At 40.8% G+C, this 26,392-nt stretch overlaps 1 protein-coding gene across 3 annotated transcripts in view; it reads left to right on the top strand.

Moving 5' to 3' along the window:
• Positions 1-8,247, top strand: part of LOC134340993 (ubiquitin-associated and SH3 domain-containing protein B-like) — a 162,072-nt gene extending 153,825 nt beyond the window's left edge. For 2 of the 3 annotated variants that reach the window (XM_063038662.1, XM_063038663.1), the window contains exons 13-14: positions 534-643; positions 1,643-8,247. In XM_063038662.1, coding sequence (XP_062894732.1) covers positions 534-643; positions 1,643-1,780 — 248 coding nt within the window. In that variant the 3' untranslated portion in view covers positions 1,781-8,247. The remainder of the gene's footprint in view (positions 1-533; positions 644-1,642) is intronic. The other variant, XR_010016694.1, reaches the window with a different exon arrangement.
• The last annotated feature ends 18,145 nt before the right edge of the window (positions 8,248-26,392 follow it).

Genomic DNA, 26,392 nt, shown 5'->3' with positions numbered 1-26,392 from the left:
CTTTGTTTTAGCTAGTTGTTTAGTTTAGTCTAGTTGAGAGTTGGAGGCAGCCAGAAATGATTTTGTTGTTGATCGCTTATTGGAACGCTAACTAGATCGCTAATTGGAACGCCAAATGGAACGCTAATTTATTTCAATCGCTAACTAGATCGCTAATTGGAACGCAATTGGGCCGCTAATTATGCTATTATTCTGCTTAGTATCGCCAATATCGCTATTAGAGCGCAAGTTAAACCGTTAAATCGCTAATTTAGTTTTGTTAGTTTTATCACTACAACATTGTTTGTCTTTACTGGAATCATAATAAAGGATTGAACATACCTTTTTTGATTTGGAAATTCGTTATTTGGAAGCGTGCCATTCAGTGTCAAGTACCCTGACTTAGTCTCTCAGTGGTTTTGGTTTATTTTTAAGTAACTGCTGCAGTTATAAAGCAATATGCAGGGTTGCCAATATACACTGTGGTGTTGAAAATTTTCTTCCTTGTGCTAGATGCCACCTGAAATGCCTGTTGTTTTGCTCATTCTTTTCAGGTAACAGCGTTCTGATTGTAGCACACGCCTCCTCACTAGAGGCCTGCACCAGGCAGCTCCAGGGGCTCTCTGCACGCAACTCCAAGGACTTTGTGCAAGTGGTTCGAAAGGTCTGTGTGTGTGTGTGCCCTCCAGATGAGAGAGGGAAATCTATAGTGCTTTGGGAATAGAGCACTAATTGCAACAATGGCCTTTAATGTTTCTAATTAAGTGAGATATCCAAAGGGGCTGAGAGCTTCTCTGGGAGTTGGTTTTGGGTAAATGAGAGTTGGAGCATGAGCCAAACTTGCCCAAAGTCATCAGCATTGCAACCTGCTCTGGTTTAAGTGCCAGGCTTGTTTTCATCATTCCTGGCAACAGGTCAAAATGGGGCTTGGATGCAGCTTACTTATTCGGAGGGAAGTGGCAGAGCATGGCAGGGGGACATCAGTGCTATTTTGAGAGGAAACAGAAAGGGAATTTAAACTGAACCTACTTCAACAAAGTCTGATAGAGGTCTAGAATTATTTGCTATGTCATGTGTTACAGGCAATTTTGTCTACTTCATTAAGTTTTCTGGGCGAGGTAGCATTTTGGAAAGGGTAAACTTAGGTTAAGTATTGTTTGCTACAGTATGTGCCAAATATTAAAAATATTGCAACTCGTCAGCTTTAAGATAGCACCTTGTACCATATTTTACTGTAACAGGTTTCACAATAGTTTATTACAACTGATGTAATCGCAATAAATTTGCAACTAACACAGGTATGTGTTGCAAATGTGAAATGAGAATCAAAAGAGGCAATTTAAAAAAAAATGGTACAGAAAGATCCAGAGGGGATAATGGGGAACAAAAGAAAATTATTTTTGCCTGCATTTTGATCTGGGTTGCTCGCTCCATTTGAAGGTTGGTGGAAGTAGCTTCAATGTCACTTTCAAAGTTTGTTGGATTTGATTCTTTATTTGTATTATAGAAGGGTTTTTCAATGATAAGAGAAACCAGTTTCGAAGGTGTTTATAGGGCATAGTTAGGATACAAAGTTGGGTTGCAGGTTTCAGGAGTGTTGGGCTAACTTATTCTGCCTGTATCTGAAATTCACATGCTTCACATATTTTCTTTCTTCCCACAGATCCCATATTTGGGATTTTGCGCCTGTGAAGAGCTGGAAGATGCGGGTATATGGCAGCTGGTAGATCCTCCTATCCTACCGCTCACCCATGGGCCCAATCACAGTTTTAGCTGGAGGGATATCTTGTTCCAAGACTAATGGAGAGATTCACCATCACTGGAAGATAGAGCCATTATTAGCATGTGCTTCCACTTACTACTTCACCTCCTTTCCCTTTTTCCCCATACTCCGTATTAGCCAGTTCATTTCACTGCCATGCTTGGTATACTCTGATGCAACAACCATCAGCATTAGTTACTTGATTGTTGTGTTATATGCAAGTTCAGTACCTTGTTGTGAAGGACTTGTATTTACTTCATCTGATACCTTTTAATTATGAATGAGTTGATGTGATTACATGACCAATTGTGTTTAGATCAGAGCAAGATACAATTCTGAGGCTAGGTATGGTTTAAAAAGAAATTGAGTTGACTTCAGAGAACCTAAAAATAATTAAGAACTTCAGTCTGCTAATTTATTTTTGAATTGTGTTTGACACAGTTTCCCTAGGACCTGTGGTATACTTGAGCAATAATTGGGGCATGAGAATCTATATAAAGTGTTTCAGAAACACCAGTAACTAATCTGAAATGCATTTTCTGGGACACTGTTAACAATGACTCCTGTCCCATGTACCTGGTTTGTGGGACCTTGCCTCCTGTCTCATAAACACCGAGGACCTTTTTTATCTCTGATCCTGGAATGTTAAGAGAACATAATTTATTTCTCCATGTTGAAACCAAATAGCAAACCGATTTGCAATTGTAAGCCAAAGGAATGGCATGTGAGGTGGTCTTGACATAAGACCCACCTCCAGATATTTAAAATGTGTTATATTTTCACCCCAGTTGGCAGACAATCAGTAGAACAGGGTTTATTTATTGCGTGTTTTACTAGCAGAATCTGATTTTTGTGAATGATTTTTTTTTTGAATGCTTAATCCAATCGTATAGACGTATTTGTATTGCTTGGCAGTAGAAAATAGGACTAATTCCACAATCCACACTGCAGAAAGTTACTCTGAAAAGGATTGTCATTTACAATTGAGCCAACAATATTACACCACTGATTCCCCTCTGTACAAACAGCAGTCCGCAATGGGATTGTGGAATTAGTCTGTCTGGTTTAACTGAAGTCTCACTAAGGGCAGCAACTGATGGAAAGGGGCCTTGAAAGTTATGTGATTTGCATGTGTCTAGTTGGTTCCTTAACCACCTCCTTAAACTAAGCTTGCTGACAATGTGATTAAGCAGAAGTTAACCTTCATCCTGCATATGGTGTAATTTAAAGGTTGGAATGCTTTAGCTGAGATTTCTAAGGGTGTATAGTGAGCTTGGTATTACTTAATTATGGGTCCGTTGTATCCCTGAGGGGAGACTATGAAACTCCTTACCCCTCCATTTTACTTTTGAATACATTTTTGAAAATGAAAGTTGGCATTGTTGAATCTCAACTGAAACATTTAAATTTACATATTTGAGATGATTTGTGTGAGGTGAACCAATCTTTTTTTCTTCACTGGAATAACATATTGAATGTTCATCAAAGAACTTTCAATAGGAGTGGCCATCCCAGCAATGAAGCTTAAAATTACCATATATGTTTTTTGTTTAAAATACTGACTAAGCCCTCAGTCAGGAGACATTTCTGTTAAGGATTAAAGGAACACACTTAGATCGGTGGCAGGAGATGGAGATAAACCATTTAGCCTTTTGCAACTCTTGGACAGTTTTCTTCATCTCTGAAACATCCAAAACTGGATGTTTATAACTTAGCATCTCGTGTGAAGTTAGGTCATCATGTTTTGGAATTTGGAGAATTAAAGATCAAGACATTTCTATTTAATAATGAGAACTTTAAATGCTTTGTGGATTGAGAGTTCATCACAGAAATTTGCCAGTGTTGGTCTGGAAGCTACCCACATTTGGGTTCAAATAAAAGAATACTAAATAATTATATACTTTCCCAGAACTACCCCTTGGAAGTTCTTCACACTGTATTGTGTATGTGGATAGCAAATTAAAATGCAGAGTTTTTCTTTTTATGTTTGTGTGTTCTCCCCCCACCCCCAAGTATGTATGAAGTAAATGTTTCAAAGTGTTTCACAGTGAGTGAAATAAAAGGACTGCACACAACTTTAATGCAGAATTTTAAATGAATCAGGGTTGCGATGTGTTAGACACTGTGGACTACAAACGTTGAGTAATCCATTCTTCTTGCTGAAGTGGCCTCGGCACCATCCGTCACTGAGAGTTCATATTCAGTTTGCGTCTGCAGTGTTTGCCATCAACTTCATCTGTTTTAAGCTGCATATGGGAAACTAGTGTTTGTTGGCAAGCAAGGGTCATGACAATCACAGGAATGGAGATTCAAATATTTTTGATACTTCTCCTTTGAAGGCCTAGTAAATCTCCCGGGTGTTGCTTCACTGCCCAAGTTGTGTTGAATTTATGCTGGTTGTTCTGCTGGGTGCCTATTTGGCATGAGTTTAGTTGAATAAAACACAGATCTCTTCTAATTTGAGAATCCCTGTGGAATCTTCAAACTTATATTTAAATGCTGCAGTGCATACTTAGAATTGTACCATTCAACCTAATAAATATTGGTACAACCTAATAAAGGTTGAACTAATTTTAAAAAATGACACAATTTCATTGAATCACAAAGGATAATCATTTGTTCCAAGAGTGTTCATTATTACAGCCAGTTAGAAAGACCATTTTATCAGCACCCAGATTTTGGCTTTGCTCAATGCATTTTTGTCTCTTCTACCTGCATGTTTTGGTGCTAATTATTTGCATTAAGTAACAGCTTGGTCAAGATGGTGAATTGCTGGGTATTAGGGTTACTTCTAATAGAGGACTAAAGACTTCTGTTGCCATAGTGCCAATCTTGGTCTCCCTGCTGTCCATAACCTGATTTTTGTGAGTCTTGGGATTGCTAAAGTTTGTACATCTCAAATAAGGCCTTGAAGTAAACTGCAGCAATAAATAAGGAAGAAAGGTACTCATGAGTTAGGCTCCCTGGTTGTTTCAGCATAAACCAGAACAAATTCATGATGGATTGAATCTGATCCTCTTTAGCTTTCTGTTGGCATCTGCAGACAACAAATGGAGCACGTAATGCTCCATGATAATTCATTGAACAAAGTTGGCTCACCCAATTTAAAAATAAATGGACTTTCCTTAAGCTAGAAGTGGTAATAGTTCAGATTTACACTACATCTGTCATTGTCAGGAAAAGGGAAAATACAAAGACAATTTAGAAATTAGTAATTTGACAGCTGGGAAAACAAAATAATCAGCATTACATCGCATGTTCTGTTCCTGGTTTGACTTTCAACTCTATTTGCTGCTATGTGGCTGAATATTAGGCAGGGGCAATACATGGTGACATATGCCAATCTAATAATTTTGCTTCTTGGACAACTTGAATTTTGCCCCAAGAGTACCAGAACAAAAATGAATTTTCCTGTAATCTAGGGCTGGAATCTGCCACCAGTTATGTCCTATCCATTGCTCACCACACTGTAACAAGTGGAATCAAATACAAAGTAATAAATCGTAAGAAATGCATTTCCACCCTTTTTCCTGCCCAAGTCAAATTACTACCTTGTGTATTCCAAGAAAACAGCTTCCTTTGTATCTTGCCTTTTCTATAGATTACTCGTGTGAAGTACATCAGGATAACTTGTACTCATATCTAGATTTATTGGCCTTAGCTATACCTAAGGGTAGAACTTTGCAAGATTTGGAAAGATACCGGGGTCAATTGCCTAGATTCTGCAAGGCCACTGCTTGCAGACAGTTAGTTTATAGAAGGACTGAATCTGGCCTGTTGAGCAATAGCCATAAAGAAGATCTTTTGGTTAGGGTCTGAGGAGCATGTGTGCTAAATTTGGCTGCCAACCTTGTGCATCTATTTATAACATAATGTCCACCCTGGTTCTTCAATTTTTAAGTATATTCAATTACTGGACTGGGCCATTGTAAAACCCTAAACAATTGGGGAAGGACAGTTGGAACGGCAATGGCTGCTTGTGCTCAGTGATCAGAGAAATGGATTGGTTATTGTGATTAAAAGATTTCGTGTAAAACCAAAGTTTCCAAGTGCTCAGATGCCTGCAGTGTGGGAGAGAGGGAAGAGGTGGAGGTGGTGAAGGGACGGAAGGAGATGGCAGTCACTTGAGAATTTTGTGCAGTTGGTCATGTGTTTTTGCCGTGTTAAGTCAGATGATGATGTGTTTTTACAATAAAAACTCTTAAGATATCCTTTGTCTTAGTGTTTGGGGGGAGGGGGACATGAACCTGTATTACTTCAGCAAATATTTAAACCCACAAATGCTGAAATTTTGCAAAGAAATGAAATGGCAATATTTAATGAATTAAATAATCAGTATCTGAAAGAATAGTTCAGATGTAAACCTGACTTTAGAAAACTTTATCACTCAATTTTCATCTTTCAGAAAGATCTTGAGCAATAAAATATCTTGAGGCATAGTGACTATTTTGCCAAAATAATTTATGGGTAAATTGACCCATCAGTGATGTTGATCTGAGGAGCATTGGAGTGCTTTTTATTTTTCACTGGTGAGTTTGAACACAATCTCCTAGGTTTGCAAAATGAGTAATAAGTGTTTGCCAGGGAGATTTATAAAAGTGATGATTAGCTGAGAGCTCTTGAAACCTTTAAATATTTTCCCCTGTGTTTGTAATTCCATTTCAGGTTTTGAAAGTTGCCTTCTTATGTATCACAGCATAAGGATGTACCATAGTTTAGATCTTGCATTCTGTTCAATTTAAGTATAAAATCCATATTTATATATTTATCAAAATGATTTTGTGCATATGTGACAATGATGGTGATGCCAAAAATTCATGTGATGCCAATTTTTACATCTGCATTTAAAACTCATTTTGATTAAACAATCAGCTGTGATATTTGTGTCTGTGGTATTCAGTGTGCATTGATTTTAGGATTAAAACTGCTTTATGCAGATACAGTTTGTCTTACAGCCTGTCATATTGCTTTTATTTTCACACACTGTACAAATATGTCATTGATCTGCAATGCAGAGGGATAGGTTTGAATAATGTGGGTCAAGGAACATCTACTTCCTGACTAGTACTTCCGTCTCTATATAATCCTCACCATCTTTGGGGACTCTGAAAAACTTTACTCATTCAACCACTTTGAGAGTGTATGCCTGTAAAAAGTTGAGATTCTAATACAAATCTGAATCCCCACTGTGGCAGAAAATTGTGTTTCTGTGGTCAGATCACTTACCTTGAAAGAGAAGTTGCTGATCTATGTAAAATAATCAGGAGGTTAAATCATTTGCATTCTTAGATGTCCAGCCTGAAGGTAATCCACAGTTATTGAAGCAGAATGATTATGGTGTAAATTTTCAACATTTTCTTCTAGGCAACTATAGTTTTCAATGTAGCTCATAACTTTAAGTTTTCAATGGGATTTTAAAATATAAATTTGCCAGAACATGCAAACTAAAATGCTATTTCAATTTTTCAGCTCACTTTATTGTATCCATCTCTTTTCCTTTTTTGTTCCTCAGTTTGAAATTCAACCTGTGTTTTCCAGACCCTGCACCATCAGGGCAAGGGTTGCTGCACCTGGAGGTGAAGCTTTTCCTCCTTGCTGGCAGAGCTGTACTTATTGATAGGTGCTGGTACCATAGTGTCATGGTTAACCAGGTGATGAGTATCCAAAGCCCCAGACTACTGATCAATAAATGATTTCAACTTGCACCACAAATTGAGGAATTTAAATTTACAATAATTAAGTTAAATCAGAAATAAATTGGTGCTATTAGTAATATTGCTGGGAAAATAGCATATTATTTTTTAAATCCTTCCGGATCATTAGCACCCTTGATGAGGAAGGTCTGCGTCCTTACTTGGTCTGCCTATATGTAACTCTAGACTCTCAATATAGCTAAATGTCCTCTCAATTGGCCTAGCCACCTAGTTAGTAAACTGTGAATTAGGGAAGAATAGTGAATGCTGACTTAGTGATTTCTATAAGTAATAAAATAGCATAAATTTAGTTTAGGCCTTGGCAGAGGAAAAGGACAAAATTAATTTAAATGGGAGAACCAGTGGATGTGGTATATTTGGATTTTCAAAAGGCTTTTGACAAGGTCCCACACAGGAGATTAGTGTGCAAACTTAAAGCACATGGTATTGGGGGTAAGGTATTGGTGTGGGTGGAGAATTGGTTAGCAGACAGGAAGCAAAGAGTGGGAATAAACGGGACCTTTTCAGAATGGCAGGCGGTGACTAGTGGGGTACCGCAAGGCTCAGTGCTGGGACCCCAGTTGTTTACAATATATATTAATGACTTGGATGAGGGAATTAAATGCAGCATCTCCAAGTTTGCGGATGACACGAAGCTGGGTGGCAGTGTTAGCAGTGAGGAGGATGCTAAGAGGATGCAGGGTGACTTGGATAGGTTGGGTGAGTGGGCAAACTCATGGCAGATGCAATTTAATGTGGATAAATGTGAAGTTATCCACTTTGGTGGCAAAAATAGGAAAACAGATTATTATCTGAATGGTGGCCGATTAGGAAAAGGGGAGGTGCAACGAGACCTGGGTGTCATTATACACCAGTCATTGAAAGTGGGCATGCAGGTACAGCAGGCGGTGAAAAAGGCGAACGGTATGCTGGCATTTATAGCGAGAGGATTCGAGTACAGGAGCAGGGAGGTACTACTGCAGTTGTACAAGGCCTTGGTGAGACCACACCTGGAGTATTGTGTGCAGTTTTGGTCCCCTAATCTGAGGAAAGACATCCTTGCCATAGAGGGAGTACAAAGAAGGTTCACCAGATTGATTCCTGGGATGGCAGGTCTTTCATATGAAGAAAGACTGGATGAACTGGGCTTGTACTCGTTGGAATTTAGAAGATTGAGGGGGGATCTGATTGAAACGTATAAGATCCTAAAGGGATTGGACAGGCTAGATGCGGGAAGATTGTTCCCGATGTTGGGGAGGTCTAGAACGAGGGGTCACAGTTTGAGGATAGAGGGGAAGCCTTTTAGGACCGAGGTTAGGAAAAACTTCTTCACACAGAGAGTGGTGAATCTGTGGAATTCTCTGCCACAGCAAACTGTTGAGGCCAGTTCATTAGCTATGTTTAAAAGGAAGTTAGATATGGCCCTTGTGGCTACAGGGGTCACGGGGTATGGAGGGAAGGCTGGGTTCTGAGTTGGATGATCAGCCATGATCATAATAAATGGCGGTGCAGGCTCGAAGGGCCGAATGGCCTACTCCTGCACCTATTTTCTATGTTTCTATGTTTCTATAATTATTCCATTTACCACACCTAATAGATGTGTACCTTTCTTTTGGGTAGGACCATTACAAAAGACCTTTACAATAAAACTCTTCAATAACAAGTTTTCTGATGTTACAATGCTGCTAAGAAAGAAAAATTATCCATGATAATTTGGTCTATTAATCCCAGTTTGGGTACTTACAGGCTCCATCTTTTCCACAGTTTCCATTCCTAACAAACCGCTGAAATACATCAGACAGTGGGGTTAATATCATTTTAATTATTAGTCTTCCTTGGTAAATATTGATCTAGCTTTTGTGATTTCTGACACCTTGCAGTCTGTTTCATATGCAGTGATCTGTGAGGAGATCTTTCTGGGATCAATTGCTAATTTTTCAGATTTTACCATAATGGTAAGAAAAGAAAAAAATCTTACCAATGAAACAATTTGTGTCTACTTTGTATTTTTCATTATTTTTAAGATCTTTGCCTGAAGCTTACTGTTTAGCTTCCATACTGCTGGATGATAACTAGGTGTCAATCACACAGGAGTGTTAGCATCATTCAGCCTTCTGGACATTTCAGTTAAACACTAGGCAGTATTTATTGCAGAAAGATGATGAATGTTTGGGTTTGGTTGCAAGAAAGCATGTATGAACATAGGGTTCACTGAAGTAATGGACTTACCAAGATTCAACCCCAAACCTTGTAGTAATGATGAAATCCCTATCTTGTGGCCCTGTAAGGGCAACTAAAATTTGTAAAGGAGAGAGAAATCACGGCAGTATCCCTCTGGTGTCTGCATATTCAGTAAAATTCAAAATATGGGCAGGTGTTAGGAGTCAATACAGTTTGATCAACCCTTTAAGGATTAATATATTGAATGCAGCAAATGTTTTGGGTCACTATTGGTGTTGTATCTGTCACATGCTGACCTCTACAACAAAATACAAAATGAAGCAGGGTTATGCTATGGTTAAATCTCTTGGGTATCAGGAATTTATTTTCTGATACTAATTATAGCCTCCAGATTTTCTTGCAATGTGAGAAATGCCAATTGTCTTTTGTGCCCCTGAATGGCTTAAAAAAAAAAGTTTTGCCAATTGAGAGTATTGGAGCTCATTAATTTCCTTGGTCTCTCCTTCATAAACCTTCAGGTCTTTGAAAGCAAGCTTAGGGTCATCTAACCACAGCTTTTCTCACCTTTTTAACCCTTAATGGTGTTCTGCAATTTGAGCTTGGCTTTCTCATTAAAGAAATTTCATCATGCAAATATAATTAGCCTTTTCCTTCCATAATTTAAATTGTGGCTGATATGCTTATACTTTAACTCTCAAGGATAGTATCATCATTATAAATCTTATTAGGATAAGGTAGCAGAATCTGTTATACCCCATTTACTTTATCATCTGCTATCTAATTGTACATTTCATTCTGTTTCCTCACCCTTGGCTATAAAAACCTTTCCTCAATGACTCTTGCAAGCGTTGAAGGTGGTCACCAGTTCTGTTCTTTTCTGCAGTCTGGGTATCCATTCTTATTTTGAACTTCTTGTTTAATCATTTGATGAAATAATAAAAATCTCAGCTTCAAAAGTTTTGAGTGTAATTCAGCAAACCATGGCTATTAGATCAGGAACCATGACACCCTAAAGGGGGATATTTTAATAACTGCTAGCAGAGAAGAATTTGTCTGAGGAAGGAGGCAGGGGATTTAGAACCAACTGGATTGTTCTGAGATAAAGCTAGTAAGGGCTCAATAGGCTTGATTCAGACACCATTATCTTTGCAATGGTCCTGTACCAGGTGAGCTCCATTTCCTCATTACCCAGACTTATTTGAACTCAGAAGTCAAAATAAATTCAAATGCTTGCTACTTCTCAGATACATGGCAAGAGTTGTCCGTTTACCATGTATATCACATATATATGCCTACCTTTCATAGAGCAATGACCCTTAGTCCAGTGCGGTTATTGCATGTGGACTGCAACTATTTCACACCCAAATCCATCTGTTCCTTAGGGGTGGGAGGGGAGAAGAAAGCATGTTCTATCAATTCTTGTGAAATATGACTGTAACACTCTAGGGAGAGCTCAATCATCTGCCCTTTTTTTAATTGGTTGATGATGAAAAGACCAAGAAAGTTTTGTTTGCTTTTTTAAAGCTTGTATCTTATGTTAAAATTCAATAGTTGCTCTACTATCTTCAAAAACGGTGGGCCCCATTTTGAAAACAGGTTCTCCAGTCAAGAACCTTTTCTTTGAATGGCACATGTGCTAATTGCTCTAGTACAGAATTCATGGCTAATTCACATCATCAGGCACAGAACAAGAAGTTGGAAGAACTAAGTGCTACGCAAACAATTTGAAATTGGCTTGAAGATAATGGTGAAACTTTAACGATAAACAGCACTTCCTACACAAGTGGGTTTAGTTAATAACAGTTTGAGCACCATATTGCATTTCCTCTGACATAAGCCTACACAATACACTTTCCACGTTAGTTCTGTATTTAAATTGTCTTGATAGTGAATTGATCCTGAGTGTGTCTTGGTGTTCTCTATTTTCCTCATATTTGTAGACAATATACATATGTGGACCATAAGTAAGTGAGACTTTTGTGTGTGTGTGTGTATATGTGTGTGTGTGTATGTGTGTGTGTGTATATATATATACACATACACATATACACACACACACACACACACACACACTATTAAAAGCCTGGCGCTTTTGTGATTTTATGGCTGAAGAGTGGTGTAGGGAAGGGGAGCTCGTTCTTGGCATGTTATTGAGTGTTAATTTTGTTTGCAAATCTGCAAGGCAGGCCTCAATTCACATGTCAAGTTTCTTGTATTTCAAACAAATGCTTTATGTATTTAAATTATTGTTCCATTTTTATGTATTCAAAATGTTTCTCAAGAATGTGCAATTTTTCGTTACAAATAACTGCCTCCAATTATTTACTGCTTCCTACTGTAAATTATGTTGCCAAATAAATGTTTTATTAGTGTTAAATATCATTTAATTGTTTGGAGTGTATTTTTGGGTCAAATTAACTCTTCACTGGATTTGATGTCTAATTATTGTGAACAAAGCACCTTTGAAGAGTTAGTGATGGGGAAAGGAGTAAATGGTATATATTGTTGGGATTTCATTTAAAGCCTTGTGCTGAGAGTCTCAAAATGTCATGTAATCAGCATTTGGAAAACTAGTGGGATTTTCAGGGAATGTATCCTTGAAAAGTTGTGCATGCCTGAAGATCATAAACTCAGCAACACTGGCATGGGTACTCATCATCATCATCATCATATGCTGTGTCGTGTGACATGGGCGATAATGGTCTTCCATCTGTCTTTAATCTGAAGAGTTCTAATCAGCTCTTCAAAACTTTTGCCTGTCCATCCTTTGATGTAACTCATGAATGCCGTGTGCTGTCAACTGCGACTTTCTCTTCCATCAGTTTTTCTTATCACTGCAAGATGTTCAAGCTTCTCTTTCCCAGTACATGTCCCAGAAATTCCAGCTGCCATCTTCTGATTGATATCAACTCTCTCCTTATTCTGGCTTTTTGCAACACTTACTCATTTGTTACTGTGTCCTTCCATGATATTTTCATCATTCCTCTCAAAAACCACATTTTTGCAGTTTTGAGTCTTCCCTTATTTTACTTTGTCCAACATTTGCTTCCATATATTAGTGTGAAATGAACATAGCACTGTAACACTGAGTTTCATACACATAGAAATTGTTATCCTTTAGTATCTTGCTCAAATGCTTGAATATGCATTTAGCAATCCCAGTCCTTCTCCAAATTTCAATATCAGTTCTCCCGTCAGGTATTATCGTGCTCTCTAAGTAATTGAACTTTCATGTTTGTTTAATTTTTTTGTTGCCCACTTTCATGATGATTTGTGATATTCATTTGAGATGGTAAACTATAACATATGCACAACATCAAATTGTTTAAGCTTTTTTTGACAATTCATCTCAATATATTAAGCCCTCTGTGATAATAGATTTTGAATATTTAATGTTGAGACACAAGGCGCAGCAGATGCTAGAATCTGAAGCAAAAAAAACAAGCTGCTGCATAGACTGTGGGTCAGGCAGCATCTACAGAGGGAAATGGTCAATGCTTTTGGTAAACTTTTTAGCCCAGATTGAGGGCCTCAACCAGACACGTCAACTGTATTTCCTTCTGCAGATGTTGCCTAACCTGCTGAGTTCCTCCAGCAGTTTTTTTTCACATTTATTGTTAATGGGCATTGGTTGCTCCTTACCATTAACAAACATTGTAGCAGGAAGAAGGTGCCAATTTGTGTAAACCAAGTCCCTTCAAACAAGAAGAAGAAAAAGTCCATCACATTTGGCAGCAACACACAAAATGATGGAGGAATGCAGCAAGTCGGGCAGCATCTATGGAAATGTAAAAACAGTCAATGTTTTGGACTGAGACGCTTCTTCAGGATTGGAAAGGAAGGGGGGGGAGAAGACATATGGTTTATCAATTTCAAAACCATTTCATTATTCTCAAGCAGATTTCCAGGCCATTAACACTCAATTAGTAGAATTTTGAAAAATATTCATTTTCCTCAGTATCGCATCCAAAATTTTAAATCTTTAACCTCAGCCCCATACTATCAGCTAATGTGGATTGTCTACTGTATCTAAGTCTCTAATTTAAATGACCAGTGATAATAGTGAAGTGAGAACTACTTGCTCTGCAGAGAGAGAGAGAGAGAGAATGATTTGTCTTCTTGAATAGTGCACTGGAATATTTTATACCTGCTTGGGATGGTGCTTTGAATTAAAATAAGGACTACATTTTGGAAGTGGCTTATTGGTTGCTATGTATTTGGGATAAAATAACAATGTGCTGAGGACACCTCAGATGAGGCAGAATTTGTTGGGAGACAGAAACCAACATTAACCTTTTGAGTCAATAACCCTTCAAAAGGCACAGTGAATAAATGGAAAGTGGTATTAAACTAGGACACACACAACAGGAATGCTAGTTTCCTCGTCTGACCTTGGTGAGAATCCAAGGATGTTGGAGATGGGAGGTAGTACAACTATTTCAGTGAACCACACCAGCGATTTGGGTTCATTTCCGACCTCTAGTGGTGCCTCTGGAGTTTGCACATTCTCTCTGCAGATTTCGTCCCACGTTTCAATAATTTGCTGGTTGGTTAATTGCTTACTGTAAAATATCTCTGGTGTGGGTGAATGGTGGGAAAATCAGAGGGTGTTAGTGGGCACGTGTGACGTAATAAATTGTGGGATATTTGGACTTGCTCTGAAGGGGTAGCATCAAGCTCAATGGGCTGAATAGCCATCTATGTCAAATGGCTCCATCAAGCAGGAAGAAATCAACTAAAATGCATATCTCAAACGGAAAAGTATATTTCTATGGCTATTATGGAGAGAAGGGGTTAAACTGTGACACTTAATGTGGTTGACGATATGGAATATGACTATTTGAATTAATAAAATTAGCTGATTTTCCCTTTAAGTAATCTAACATGCTAATACCGTAATTTAACGCTGACAGTGGTATATGATGGGATGTTATCTCCTCACTGGCCCGAGTAGTCCCGAACCCACAGCCACAATGTGATTCGGCGGGAGCGAGATTACGGCGCGCGCGTACGCACTCCCAACCGTTACTGCGGTTGGAGCAAAAAACAAGGTAACATCCATAAATTCAACGGCTCAAGCTTTCTGCCCCGAAATATCTTTAAATCTAGTCCAAAAACCGTGGGAATAATTCTTAAATACTTAATCAATTTCTGCTTTAATAATATGGAATCCACCTCATCTATAATTTACAATTATCTATCAATGATCTCTTTTATCGTTGTTTAAAGTGCAGGAATATTAGTTTTGAAAGATGTGTTGGCTTAAAATTGGCAAATCTATTTAATATTTATGTATAAAAATATAAAAATTAGTATATAATATTTTGTTTATATTAAGATTGACATAAGGAAAGTAAAATAAGTTTTAAAAAATTAAAAATGATTCAATAGTAATTGATTATATGAATCTGATAAAACTTATTATCTAACTGCATTTCCCAATACACGATCAACATTGCTAGACATTTTGTGAGTGTCAATTCCTATATATTACATATTTCCAATGACTCAAACAACTTGATAAATTCGGCACATCTGCTATTAAAAAGACATCTATGAGTAATTCCATTTCAGGATTTGGAGAGGATATATGGCCAATTAGTCCTGCAGAACACACATCACAGCAGCTTGAGAATTTGAATGTGAATTTACAGGATGATGTATGTAAAAATTACATTTATCGGAATCTTCTCCACTACAAATGCACTTATACTCTCCAAACCATTATTTACGTCCATCTATTCTCACACTCATCAACTGATCAACAAATATCATTAAGCAAGAGAAAATCTGCAGATGCTAGAAATCCAAGCATCACACACCAAATGCTGGAGGAACTCAGCAGGCCAGGCAGCATCTTTGGAAAAGAGTAAGTAGTCAACATTTCGGGCCGAGATCCCTCATCAGGACTCTTGCATCCATGTCATTGTTTACCTTCTAGTGCTCTTCTGGCTAACAATATTCTCTAGCCTCCGTTATGCAGCATTTCCTGCTGCCTATAAGGCAGATCTCTCTCATACCTATCATGATTCTATTTGTGGATTCTTGATGTGCCATGGCAACAACTTAAGATGTTTGTCTCTGTGATTAAATCCTCCATGACTTTGCTTCTTTCCATTTATTGAATATAATAACAGTCCCTACTCTCCAGAATCTCAATCCCTTAGCCCCTTGTACTGTCTCTATCTTCACCTCTCTGAGAGCACATTTGCTTTCAGCTACCTAATCTCCACTAACTAGATTCTTCTTCTTGTTTTACGGCGGTTGGCACCCAGCTTGATGGTGCACTACCGCTACCTTCTGCTCCGCAGTGTGCAATAGGCTTGTATTCCAAATTCCTTCACCCAATCATACACACATATATACCCTAACCTACATTTTATCCTCTCATCTTTGGCCATCCTAGTACCCTATTCCTGCTTATTCATCATATCCTATATAAAAAAAACCTGTACCCCTTAAGAAAGCTAAAAATACCCTGATCTGTGCTTTTTCACCCATGCCCAGCAACCCTTTTAATGTGAATTCCTGCACCCCCCAATCCCCTTAGATTAATTCTCATCATCTCTCTGTATCCCACACTTCCTGCAACTCAGAACTACATGTTCTACTGACTCTTTCTGACATTCCTCACACAATCCTGTCTGGTGTTTCCCTATCACTTTCAATGTTTTGTTTAACGCACAGTGCCCCGAGCCTTAACCTAGTCCACACAGTCTCCTCTCTTCTGTATCCACTACCTACCCTAGTACCTGCAACACTTTTTTGTATTTGGTATAAATGCCTCCTTTTCCCCTCCCTGTCCCATCTTTCTTGCCATATTTGGTTGATTTTTTTTCCCAGATTACACACTTAACCTCTGCTTTACTAATACTAATGTGCATTTCTATATTTCTTTCTTTAACGCCCTCTTTGCCAACTCATCCACCCTCTCATTCCCCTTCACCCCTACATATGCTGGAACCCATAAAAATTTTACCTGACCTTCCTGATTTGCAATCTTGTGACTGACTGAAGGACTTCATAAAGTACATCTTGCCAACTGAGTGAAAAGACCTTAAACTTGTTAGAACTGAGGATGAATCTGAGCATATCAACACTTTGACTTGTCTAGCTTTCTCCACCCATCGCAATGCAACCAACACTGCCAGCATCTCCACTGTATACACCCCTAATTTATTAGATGTTCTTCTGCTGATTCCAATTTCTTTTGCTGGTATAGCCACCCCAAACCCTGTCACTCCTGTTTCAGGTTCCTTAGCACCATCCATATAAATCTGAGTATAATCACAATATTTTTCCATCACATGACAGTTAAATGCACTTACCAAATCAGTTTTATATTTTCCTTTCCTTTTTACCACTAACAAATGCCAGTCTATGTTAGGCCATACAAGCTTCCATGGAGCTACAATTGGATAAACTACTGAAGGACTTATCCTTAGATCAAAGACTCCACATTCTTTAGCAATATCATTCCCTACCCCACTAAAGTTATCCCTCTGAAACCTCCCATTTTCCCAGCATTCCTGCAACACTCCTTTTGCAGGGTGAGAATCACTTTGTCCCTGCAAATTAGCCCAGTAGTTTGCCATCAATTGCATCCTTGTTAGTTCCAAAGGCATTACTCCCATTTCTACCTGTAGGGCTGATACTGGTGATGTTTTAAAAGCCCCACTGCACACTCTCAAAGCCTGAGCCTGAATCACATCCGGTTTCCTTATAAGAGACCTAGCTGCTGATCCATATGCTATATTTCCATAGTCCAACACAGATCTCACTAAAGCCACATACATAGAAACCATAGAAACTACAGCACAGAAACAAGTTTTTTGGCCCTTCTTGGCTGTGCTAAACCATTTTCTGCCTAGTCCCACTGACCTGCACATGGAACATATCCCTCCACACACCTCCCATCCATGTATCTGTCCAATTTATTCTTAAATGTTAAAAAAGAACCCGCATTTACCACCTCATCTGGCAGCTCATTCCATACTCCCACCACTCTCAGTGTGAAGCAGCCCCCCTTAATGTTCCCTTTAAACTTTTCCCCCCTCACCCTTAACCCACGTCCTCTGGTTTTTTTCTTCCCTTGCCTCAGTGGAAAAAGCCTGGTTGCATTCACTCTATCTATACCCACCATAATTTTATATACCTCTATCAAATCTCCCCTCATTCTTCTACGCTCCAGGGAATAAAGTCCTAACCTATTCAACCTTTCTCTGTAACTGAGTTTCTCAAGTCCTGGCAACATCCTTGTAAACCTTCTCTGCACTCTTTCAACCTTATTTATATCCTTCCTGTAATCTGGTGACCAAAACTGAACACAATACTCCAGATTCGGCCTCACCAATGCCTTATACAACCTCATCATAACATTCCAGCTCTTATACTCAATACTTTGATTTTGAAAGGCCAATGTACCAAAAGCTCTCTTTACGACCCTATCTACTTGTGATGCCACTTTTAGGGAATTTTGTATCTGTATTCCCAGATCCTTCTGTTCTACTGCACTCCTCAGTGCCTTACCATTAACCCTGTATGTTCTACCTTGGTTTGTCCTTCCAATGTGCAATACCTCACACTTGTCTGTATTAAACTCCATCTGCCATTTTTCAGCCCATTTTTTCAGCTGGTCCAAGTCCCTCTGCAGGCTCTGAGAACCTTCCTCACTGTTTACTACACCTCCAATCTTTGTATCATCTGCAAATTTGCTGATCCAATTTACCACATTATCATCCAGATCATTGATATAGATGACAAATAACAATGGACCCAGCACTGATCCCCGTGGCACACCACTATTCACAGGCCTCCACTCAGAGAAGCAATTCTCTACCACCACTCTTTGGCTTCTTCCATTGAGCCAATGTCTAATCCAATTTACCACCTGTCCATGTATACCTAGCAACTGAATTTTCTTAACTAACCTCCCATGCGGGACCTTGTCAAAGGCCTTACTGAAATCCATGTAGACAATATCCACTGCCTTCCCTTCATCCACTTTCCTGGTAACCGCCTCGAAAAACTCCAATAGATTGGTCAAACATGACCTACCACGCACAAAGCCATGTTGACTCTCCCTAATAAGTCCCTGTCCATCCAAATGCTTGTAGATTCTGTCTCTTAGTACTCCCTCCAATAACTTACCTACTACCAACGTTAAACTCACCAGCCTATAATTTCCTGGATTACTTTTCGATCCTTTTTTAAACAACGGAACAACATGAGCCACTCTCCAATCCTCCGGCACCTCACCCATAGACAGCAACATTTTAAATATTTCTGCCAGGGCCCCTGCAATTTCAACACTAGTCTCCTTCAAGGTCCGAGGGAACACTCTGTCAGGTCCCGGGGATTTATCCACTTTAATTTTCCTCAAGACAGCAAGCACCTCCTCCTTTTCAATCTGTACAGTTTCCATGACCTCACTACTTGATTCCCTCAATTCCATAGACTTCATGCCAGTTTCCTTAGTAAATACAGATGCAAAAAACCTATTTAAGATCTCCCCCATTTCCTTTGGTTCCGCACATAGCCGACCACTCTGATCTTCAAGAGGACCAATTTTATCCCTTACAATCCTTTTGCTCTTAATACACCTGTAAAAGCTCTTTGGATTATCCTTCACTTTGACTGCCAAGGCAACCTCATGTCTTCTTTTAGCCCTCCTGATTACTTTCTTAAGTATTTTCTTGCACTTCTTATACTCCTCAAGCACCTGATTTACTCCCTGTTTCCTATACATTTCGTACAACTCCCTCTTCTTCTTTATCAGAGTTGCAATATCCCTTGAGAACCAAGATTCCTTATTCCTATTCAATTTGCCTTTAATCCTGACAGGAACATACAAACTCTGCACTCTCAAAATTTCCCCTTTGAAGGCTTCCCACCTACCAATCTCTTCAATGTTGAACAACTTGCTCCCCATTCCCTACCAGTCAAACATCTCATCACATTTATTTTCACATTTCTCCTCAACTTTCCTTATATGTTCTGCCCATGTTAATCGTGAATCAAATATAACGCCCAGAAATTTAAATGATCCAACCCTTTCTAATTCAATCCCATACATCCTTAACCTCTTCCCGACCTCAATTCTTTTCCTGGCGAAAAATACAGTTTGAGTTTTTTCTACTGAAAATCTACATCCCCAATCATAACCCCACTCCACCACTTCATCAATTGCTCCTTGTAGTTTCCTGACTTTATGCTCCATGTTCCTGCCTCTTTTCCACAAGGCCCCATCATCTGCAAACAGTGACCTACCTGTATCCACTGGTACCTTTGTGAAGATATCATTGATCATAATGATGAAAAGTAACGGGCTAATCACACTACCTTGAGGTGTGTCATTTCCCACTATATACTCTTCTGATAATTCTGATCCAATCCGAACTTGAATTTTTCTACCAAACATAAAATCTTTAATCCAATTAAAAACTCTCCCACCAACCCCCATCTTGTACAGTTTAATTAACAATCCTTCTTTCCACATCACATCATAGGCTTTTTCAATGTCAAAAAACACTGCAACTACTGACTCTTCATTTGCCTGGGCCTCTCCTATTTCAGTATCTAACCTTATCACTTGAGTCCATGGAATTCCTTCCCTTCCTAAAACCACTCTGATAACTTGCCAGCATTCTTCCTTCTCAAGCTCATACGATAACCTTTCCATTATCATCCTTTCCATTATCTTACATATATTTGATGTTAATGCTATTGGTCTGTAGCTAGCGGGTTTTGACGGATCCTTGCCAGGTTTCCTTATTGGAATTACTACTGCTTCTTTCCATGCACTTGGTAATCTGCCCTCCTCCCACACTCTGTTATAACTAACTAGATTCCCCTCACTACATTCCTGTTGTCTCTAATTGTATTACATCATAGAACATGTTTTTGTCAGAATGCTTAATATTTCAGTATTTAAACTAACTTTTTCAAAATATTTTTCTTTGTTCAGGTGAAATTTACTGTTACATAGAAGATAATGGAGGGCATGTAGAAATAGAAGCTATTAGAATAAGTATTATAATAATAGCGGGAATCAAGCCGATTACAGAAAATTCAAAGGGGAACTTTTTTTAAAAGGGCGTGGCAGCAGAGGGGAATTATGGGAAAAGAGCAGCATCAGACATATAAGAAAATTCAAAAACATTTTGTAGGCAAAAGAACATAAAAAGAGTTGTAATGGGAGAGATGATGTGGACGAGAGGCCAAAAGGGGAATCCACTCATGGAATCTGAGGTAATAAAAGTATACTTTGCATCAATTTTTATGAAGAGACAAGAAGTTTCAGCAAAGGAAGATGCAGATGGGATTCTGATTGGAAAGGCTAGCTGCATGTAAAATGGATGCATTTTAAGACAGACTGCATAATAAGTTGCTGAGAGAAGTAAGGGAAAAGACTGGCTTCTGTAGATTTATAGGTGGTGCCTAAAGACTGGAGAGCTACTATTTTTATATAACACCCTTGATCAAAAAGGGATAAAAACAGGAATAATAGTTTAGTCAGTTTTATCACAGTAGCCGAGGAAGTTCTTGAAAGAATAATCGAGAAGAGGATTATCTATCAGAATAATAAATATTGATTAATTTGGGAACAAAATAAAGGCAAATCATGAGTTTTTTGGTGTAGCAAAGAATGTTGATTAGGCACTTATGGGCTTTGAAAAGGTGTTTAATAAAGTGTGACCTAGTTCATGGAATAAGAGGCTGAGAAACAATTGCTATGTAACAGGAACCTAAGATTAATGGTGAAAGCTTATTTATAGATTTAAGTGTGAAATGAGGCACCCAAGTCAGCACTGCTTGAAACATTTCTTTACTTAATGTATGGTAATAACTTGGAATTGGAGGTACAGGACACAACTTCCAATCTGGTAGATGACATAAAACTTGTTGGTGAAGTGAGTGGTGATGTGGATCATAATACACATGGATGTTGCATAAATGGCTGTTATTTGCTATCACATAGAAAAAATGTGGAAGGCAAGGGAGGAATTTCTTTTGCTAGAAGGTGGCAAATCTGTGGAATTCATTGCCACAGATGGTTGTGGAGGCCAAATCATTAGGTATACTTAAAACAGAGGTTGATAGTTTCTTGATTAGTCAGGATGTCAAAGGTTAGGGAGAAGGCAAGAGGAAGAGGTTGAGAGGGATAATAAATTAGCTATGATTGTATAGCAGTGCAGACTTGATGGCCTAATTCTGCTCCTATGTCTTATGGTCTTATAGCGGAGAATATTAGAATGAATGTACTGATGGTGAGAATCAGGTTGATGACATAAAGTTAACATCATCATCATTATTATTATGTGCCGTGTCGTTATGACGTGGGCAATCATGGTATTTCCATGACCACGATTGTTCTTGACAAAATTTTCTGCAGAAGTGGTTTGCCATTGCTGCCTTCTAGGCAGTGTCTTTACAAGACGGGTTACTCCAGCCATTATCAATACTCTTCAGAGATTGTCCTCCTGGCGTCAGTGGTCACATAACCAGGACTTGTGATATGCACCAGCTGCTCATATAACCATCCACCACCTGCTCCCATGGATTCACGTGACCCTGATTGTTGTGGGGGAGCATGTTAAGCAGGTGCTATGCCTTGCCCAAGGGTGACCTGCAGGCTAACAGAGGGAAGGACTGCCTTATACCTCTTTTGGTAGAGATGTATCTCAACCCCACCACCCAATAAAGTTAACAGGACATTAAAAGGATGTGGGTAATAAGAGCATGTCATGGTCCCTTCTGGCAATCCCCCACCTTGCTATTTACCACAGGAATTGGGCCTCAATCGCCTCATGTCAAGTCAAGTCACTTTTTATTGTCATTTTGACCATAACTGCTGGTACAGTACACAGTAAAAACGAGACAACGTTTTCCAGGACCATGGTGCTACATGAAACAATACAAAAACTACACTGAACTACGTAAGAAAAAACACAAAAACTACACTAGACTACAGACCTATCCAGGACTGCACAACGTGCACAAAACAGTGCAGGCATTACAATAAATAATAAACAAGACAATAGGCACGATAGAGGGCAGTAGGTTGGTGTCAGTCCAGGCTCTGGGTATTGAGGAGTCTGATGGCTTGGGGGAAGAAACTGTTACATAGTCTGGTTGTGAGAGCCCGAATGCTTCGGCACCTTTTCCCAGATGGCAGGAGGGAGAAGAGTTTATATGAGGGGTGTATGGGGTCCTTCATAATGTTGTTTGCTTTACGGATGCAGCGTGTGGTGTTAATGTCTGTAATGGCGGGAAGAGAGACCTGATGATCTTCTCAGCTGACCTCACTATCCGCTGCAGGGTCTTGCGATCCGAGATGGTGCAATTTCTGAACCAGGCAGTGATGCAGCTGCTCAGGATGCTCTCAATACAACCTCAGTAGAATGTGGTGAGGATGGGGGGTGGGAGATGGACTTTTCTCAGCCTTTGCAGAAAGTAGAGATGCTGCTGGGCTTTCTTTGCTATGGAGCTGATGTTGAGGGACCAGGTGAGATTCTCCGCCAGGTGAACGCCAAGAAATTTGGTGCTCTTCATTTAATTTCCAATCATTCCCAGGTTCCACTAACTATACACACCTGCTTCCCATCAGAAACTGCAGGATAAAGACCCTGTGATCACAACAAGGAGCTGCTAGTTCGTTGGTCGACTTGTGTATGAGTAACCTCGTTCCATGGTTCTTAGAACTATCAGTTCTAAGTCTAGCATCGTTCCTGAATTCGCTACTAAAACCAAGACTCCTGGTAAAGACTCTCTTGGACACCAATTCCATGCTTGGTTCCACTGTAACACCTCCCGACTTGGCCTCCGCACCCGTGTTCAGCACTTGGGTTCGTATCACCGCCACGTCCTTGCAACAGAACGAACTGACCACGGTGAACCCAGCGGATACGGATCCTGTACAACTGGCCCTGGCCAGCCAGGGCAACCTATTGGGCACCCATGACCAACTACTTCGGGAGATCATGGAAAAACTTCGGACATTATCCATGAATGTGCAGAAAGGTCAATGAACAAGTGGACCGGTTCTCCATTTCCTTTTCTACGTCCTCTCCTAGAACCCCGGCTACCCAAACCGCACCGCTGGGGATGGCCTCACCCCTGGAATCAACAACACCATCCCCTCGAGAGCCGTATGTACCTGAGCCTGAATCCTACGCCAGGGACCTAGGTAGGTGCCGGGCCTTCCTGTTACAATGCTCCCTAGTTTTTGAGCTGCAACCACAACCCCTACACTTCCGATAAATCAAAGATTGCATATGTCATGGGGCTGCTACGAGGGGATGCCTTGGCTTGGGCAACTCCAATATGGGATAACCGACCAGAGGTATGTTCCTCCTACTCCTCCTCTGTTGCTGAAATGAGGAAAGTCCTCGAACAATCCATTCGTGGTAAGGACGCCGTGAAACGGTTGCTTACTTTTCGTCAGGCTTCGCGAAGTGTGGCCAGGTATTTCATTGCGTTTCAGACCTTAGCCGCAGACTCTGGGTGGAATGACGAGGCCCTACGGGAGGTGTTTCGACAGGGCCTCTTGGACAAGATCAAGGATGAGTTGGCCACGAGGGACGACACGGACTGTCTGGACTCTCTGATCTCGCTAGCCATTCGATTAGATTATCGACTTCAGGAGCGTCAGGGAGAGAGAACCAGTCTCTTCGGGGAAGCCCCCAGTCCACCTCACCAGTCTCAGCCAGCCCCACTTCCCCAGCTGCTCCCAGTGTGGCTCCTGCTCCGACCGTCCCCACCCCCCTGGGGGAGGAACCAATGCAGCTGGAACGGAATCGTCTCTCCCCGGCCGGACGACTTTGGAGGTGGAGAGCTGGGGATTGCTACTATTGTGGCAAGCCAGGACATTTCCGGGATACCTGCCCTCAGCGGCCAAAAGGGAGGGCTCACCAGTGAGAAAGGGAGCTCTGGTGAGCCGAATGATACTCCCTTCAGCCCCCATGACTCGGATGCAGATCCTGGCAACCTTGAATTACCAACAACAGTCCCTGTCCCTATCCTCTTTGGTGGATTCCAGTGCTGAGAGCAATCTGCTGGATGAAGAGATAGCCACCCAGGCCAGGATACCTCGCGAGCGCTAACCCCCTCCCCCCACCGCTGGCTCAGGTGACCTACTGTATGCCGCCCCTGACTTTGATCCTATCCAGCAACCATCGGGAGAAGGTACGATTCAGTCTCATTCATTCACCTCAAGCCCTGGTAGTTCTAGGGTATCCATGGCTGACCCAACACAATCCTCATATCGACTGGTCTACTGGGAGGATAGCCAAATGGAGCCCGTCTTGCCATGCCAACTATCTGCGGTCAGCCCCATCTCCCAGAGAAGCTACTGCGACCCCGTCTGTTTTGGAACCCCTCGATTTGTCCCGCATCCCCACAGAGTACCATGACTTGGGACAGGTGTTCAGTAAACAACGGGCCCTGTCCCTGCCTCCACACCACCCATATGATTGTGCCATCGACCTTCTCCCGGGGGCCCCGCTACCCACCAGTCGCCTTTTTAACCTATCCCGACCGGAGAGAGAGGCAATGGAAAAATACATTAACGAGTCCCTCGCAGCGAGCATTATCAGGCCTTCATCCTCCCCGGTAGGCGCCGGTTTCTTTTTTGTAGAAAAGAAGGACGGGACGCTTCGCCCTTGTATCGACTACCGAGGCCTAAGTAATATAACAATGAAGAAATAATATAACAGTGAAGAACAATTACCCTCTACCCCTCATTAGTTCATCATTTGAACCACTGCATGGAGCCACCATCTTCTCAAAGCTGGACCTTCGCAACGCCTGCCATTTAGTCAGGGTGAGGGAGGAGACGAATGGAAGACAGCCTTCAATACACCTCTGGGCCACTTTGAATATTTGGTCAAGCTATTTGGCCTCACCAATGCTCCCGCCATTTTCCAAACCCTGATCAATGATGTACTGAGGGCCTTTATCAATCGTTTCGTATTTGTTTACCTTGACGATATCCTGTTATTTTCTAGCAGCCCCCAAGAACACATACACCATGTCCGTCAAGTCCTCCAGAGACTGTGGGAAAACCAGTTATTTGCAAAGGCGGAGAAATGCGAATTCCATGTTCCTTTGGTCAGCTTCCTAGGCTATATCATTGAAAGCGGGCAAGTAAAAGCAGACCCCGAGAAGATCCGGGCAGTGGAGGAATGGCCTAGACCCACGACACGCAAACAACTTCAACGATTCCTGGGGTTTGCAAACTTCTACCGCCGATTCATCAGAGACTGCAGTCGAGTGGCGGTCCCCCTTACCCGGCTTACCTCGCCTACCACACCATTTTGCTGGGACTCTGAAGCGGACTCAGCATTCACCAACCTGAAGAGGCGTTTCACCACCGCTCCCATTCTGGTCCATCCGGACCCATCCCGTCAATTCATTGTTGAGGTGGACGCCTCTGACTCTGGGGTAGGAGCGGTCCTATCCCAACGGTCAAGTTCGGACAAAAAGCTTCACCCCTGCGCTTTCTACTCTCGCCGACTGTCCCCCGCCGAGCGGAATTACAACGTGGGGAATCGGGAACTGCTGATGGTCAAACTAGCACTGGAAGAATGGAGGCACTGGTTGCAGGGGGCAGAACACCCGTTTGTGGTGCGGACTGATCATAAGAAGCTGGGGTATATTCAGACCGCCAAACGCCTGAATTCTCGTCAGGCCCGTTGGGCATTATTCTTTGGCCGGTTCAGGTTTTCCCTCACGTACTGTCCGGGATCCTAGAACGGGAAGCCGGATGCGCTGTCCC

Source organism: Mobula hypostoma, chromosome X2, assembly GCF_963921235.1.
Source record: "Mobula hypostoma chromosome X2, sMobHyp1.1, whole genome shotgun sequence".
Classification (NCBI taxonomy): domain Eukaryota; kingdom Metazoa; phylum Chordata; class Chondrichthyes; order Myliobatiformes; family Myliobatidae; genus Mobula; species Mobula hypostoma.
The sequence above is the reverse complement of the archived record's forward strand: the minus strand, read 5'-3'. Positions and strand labels throughout refer to the sequence as shown.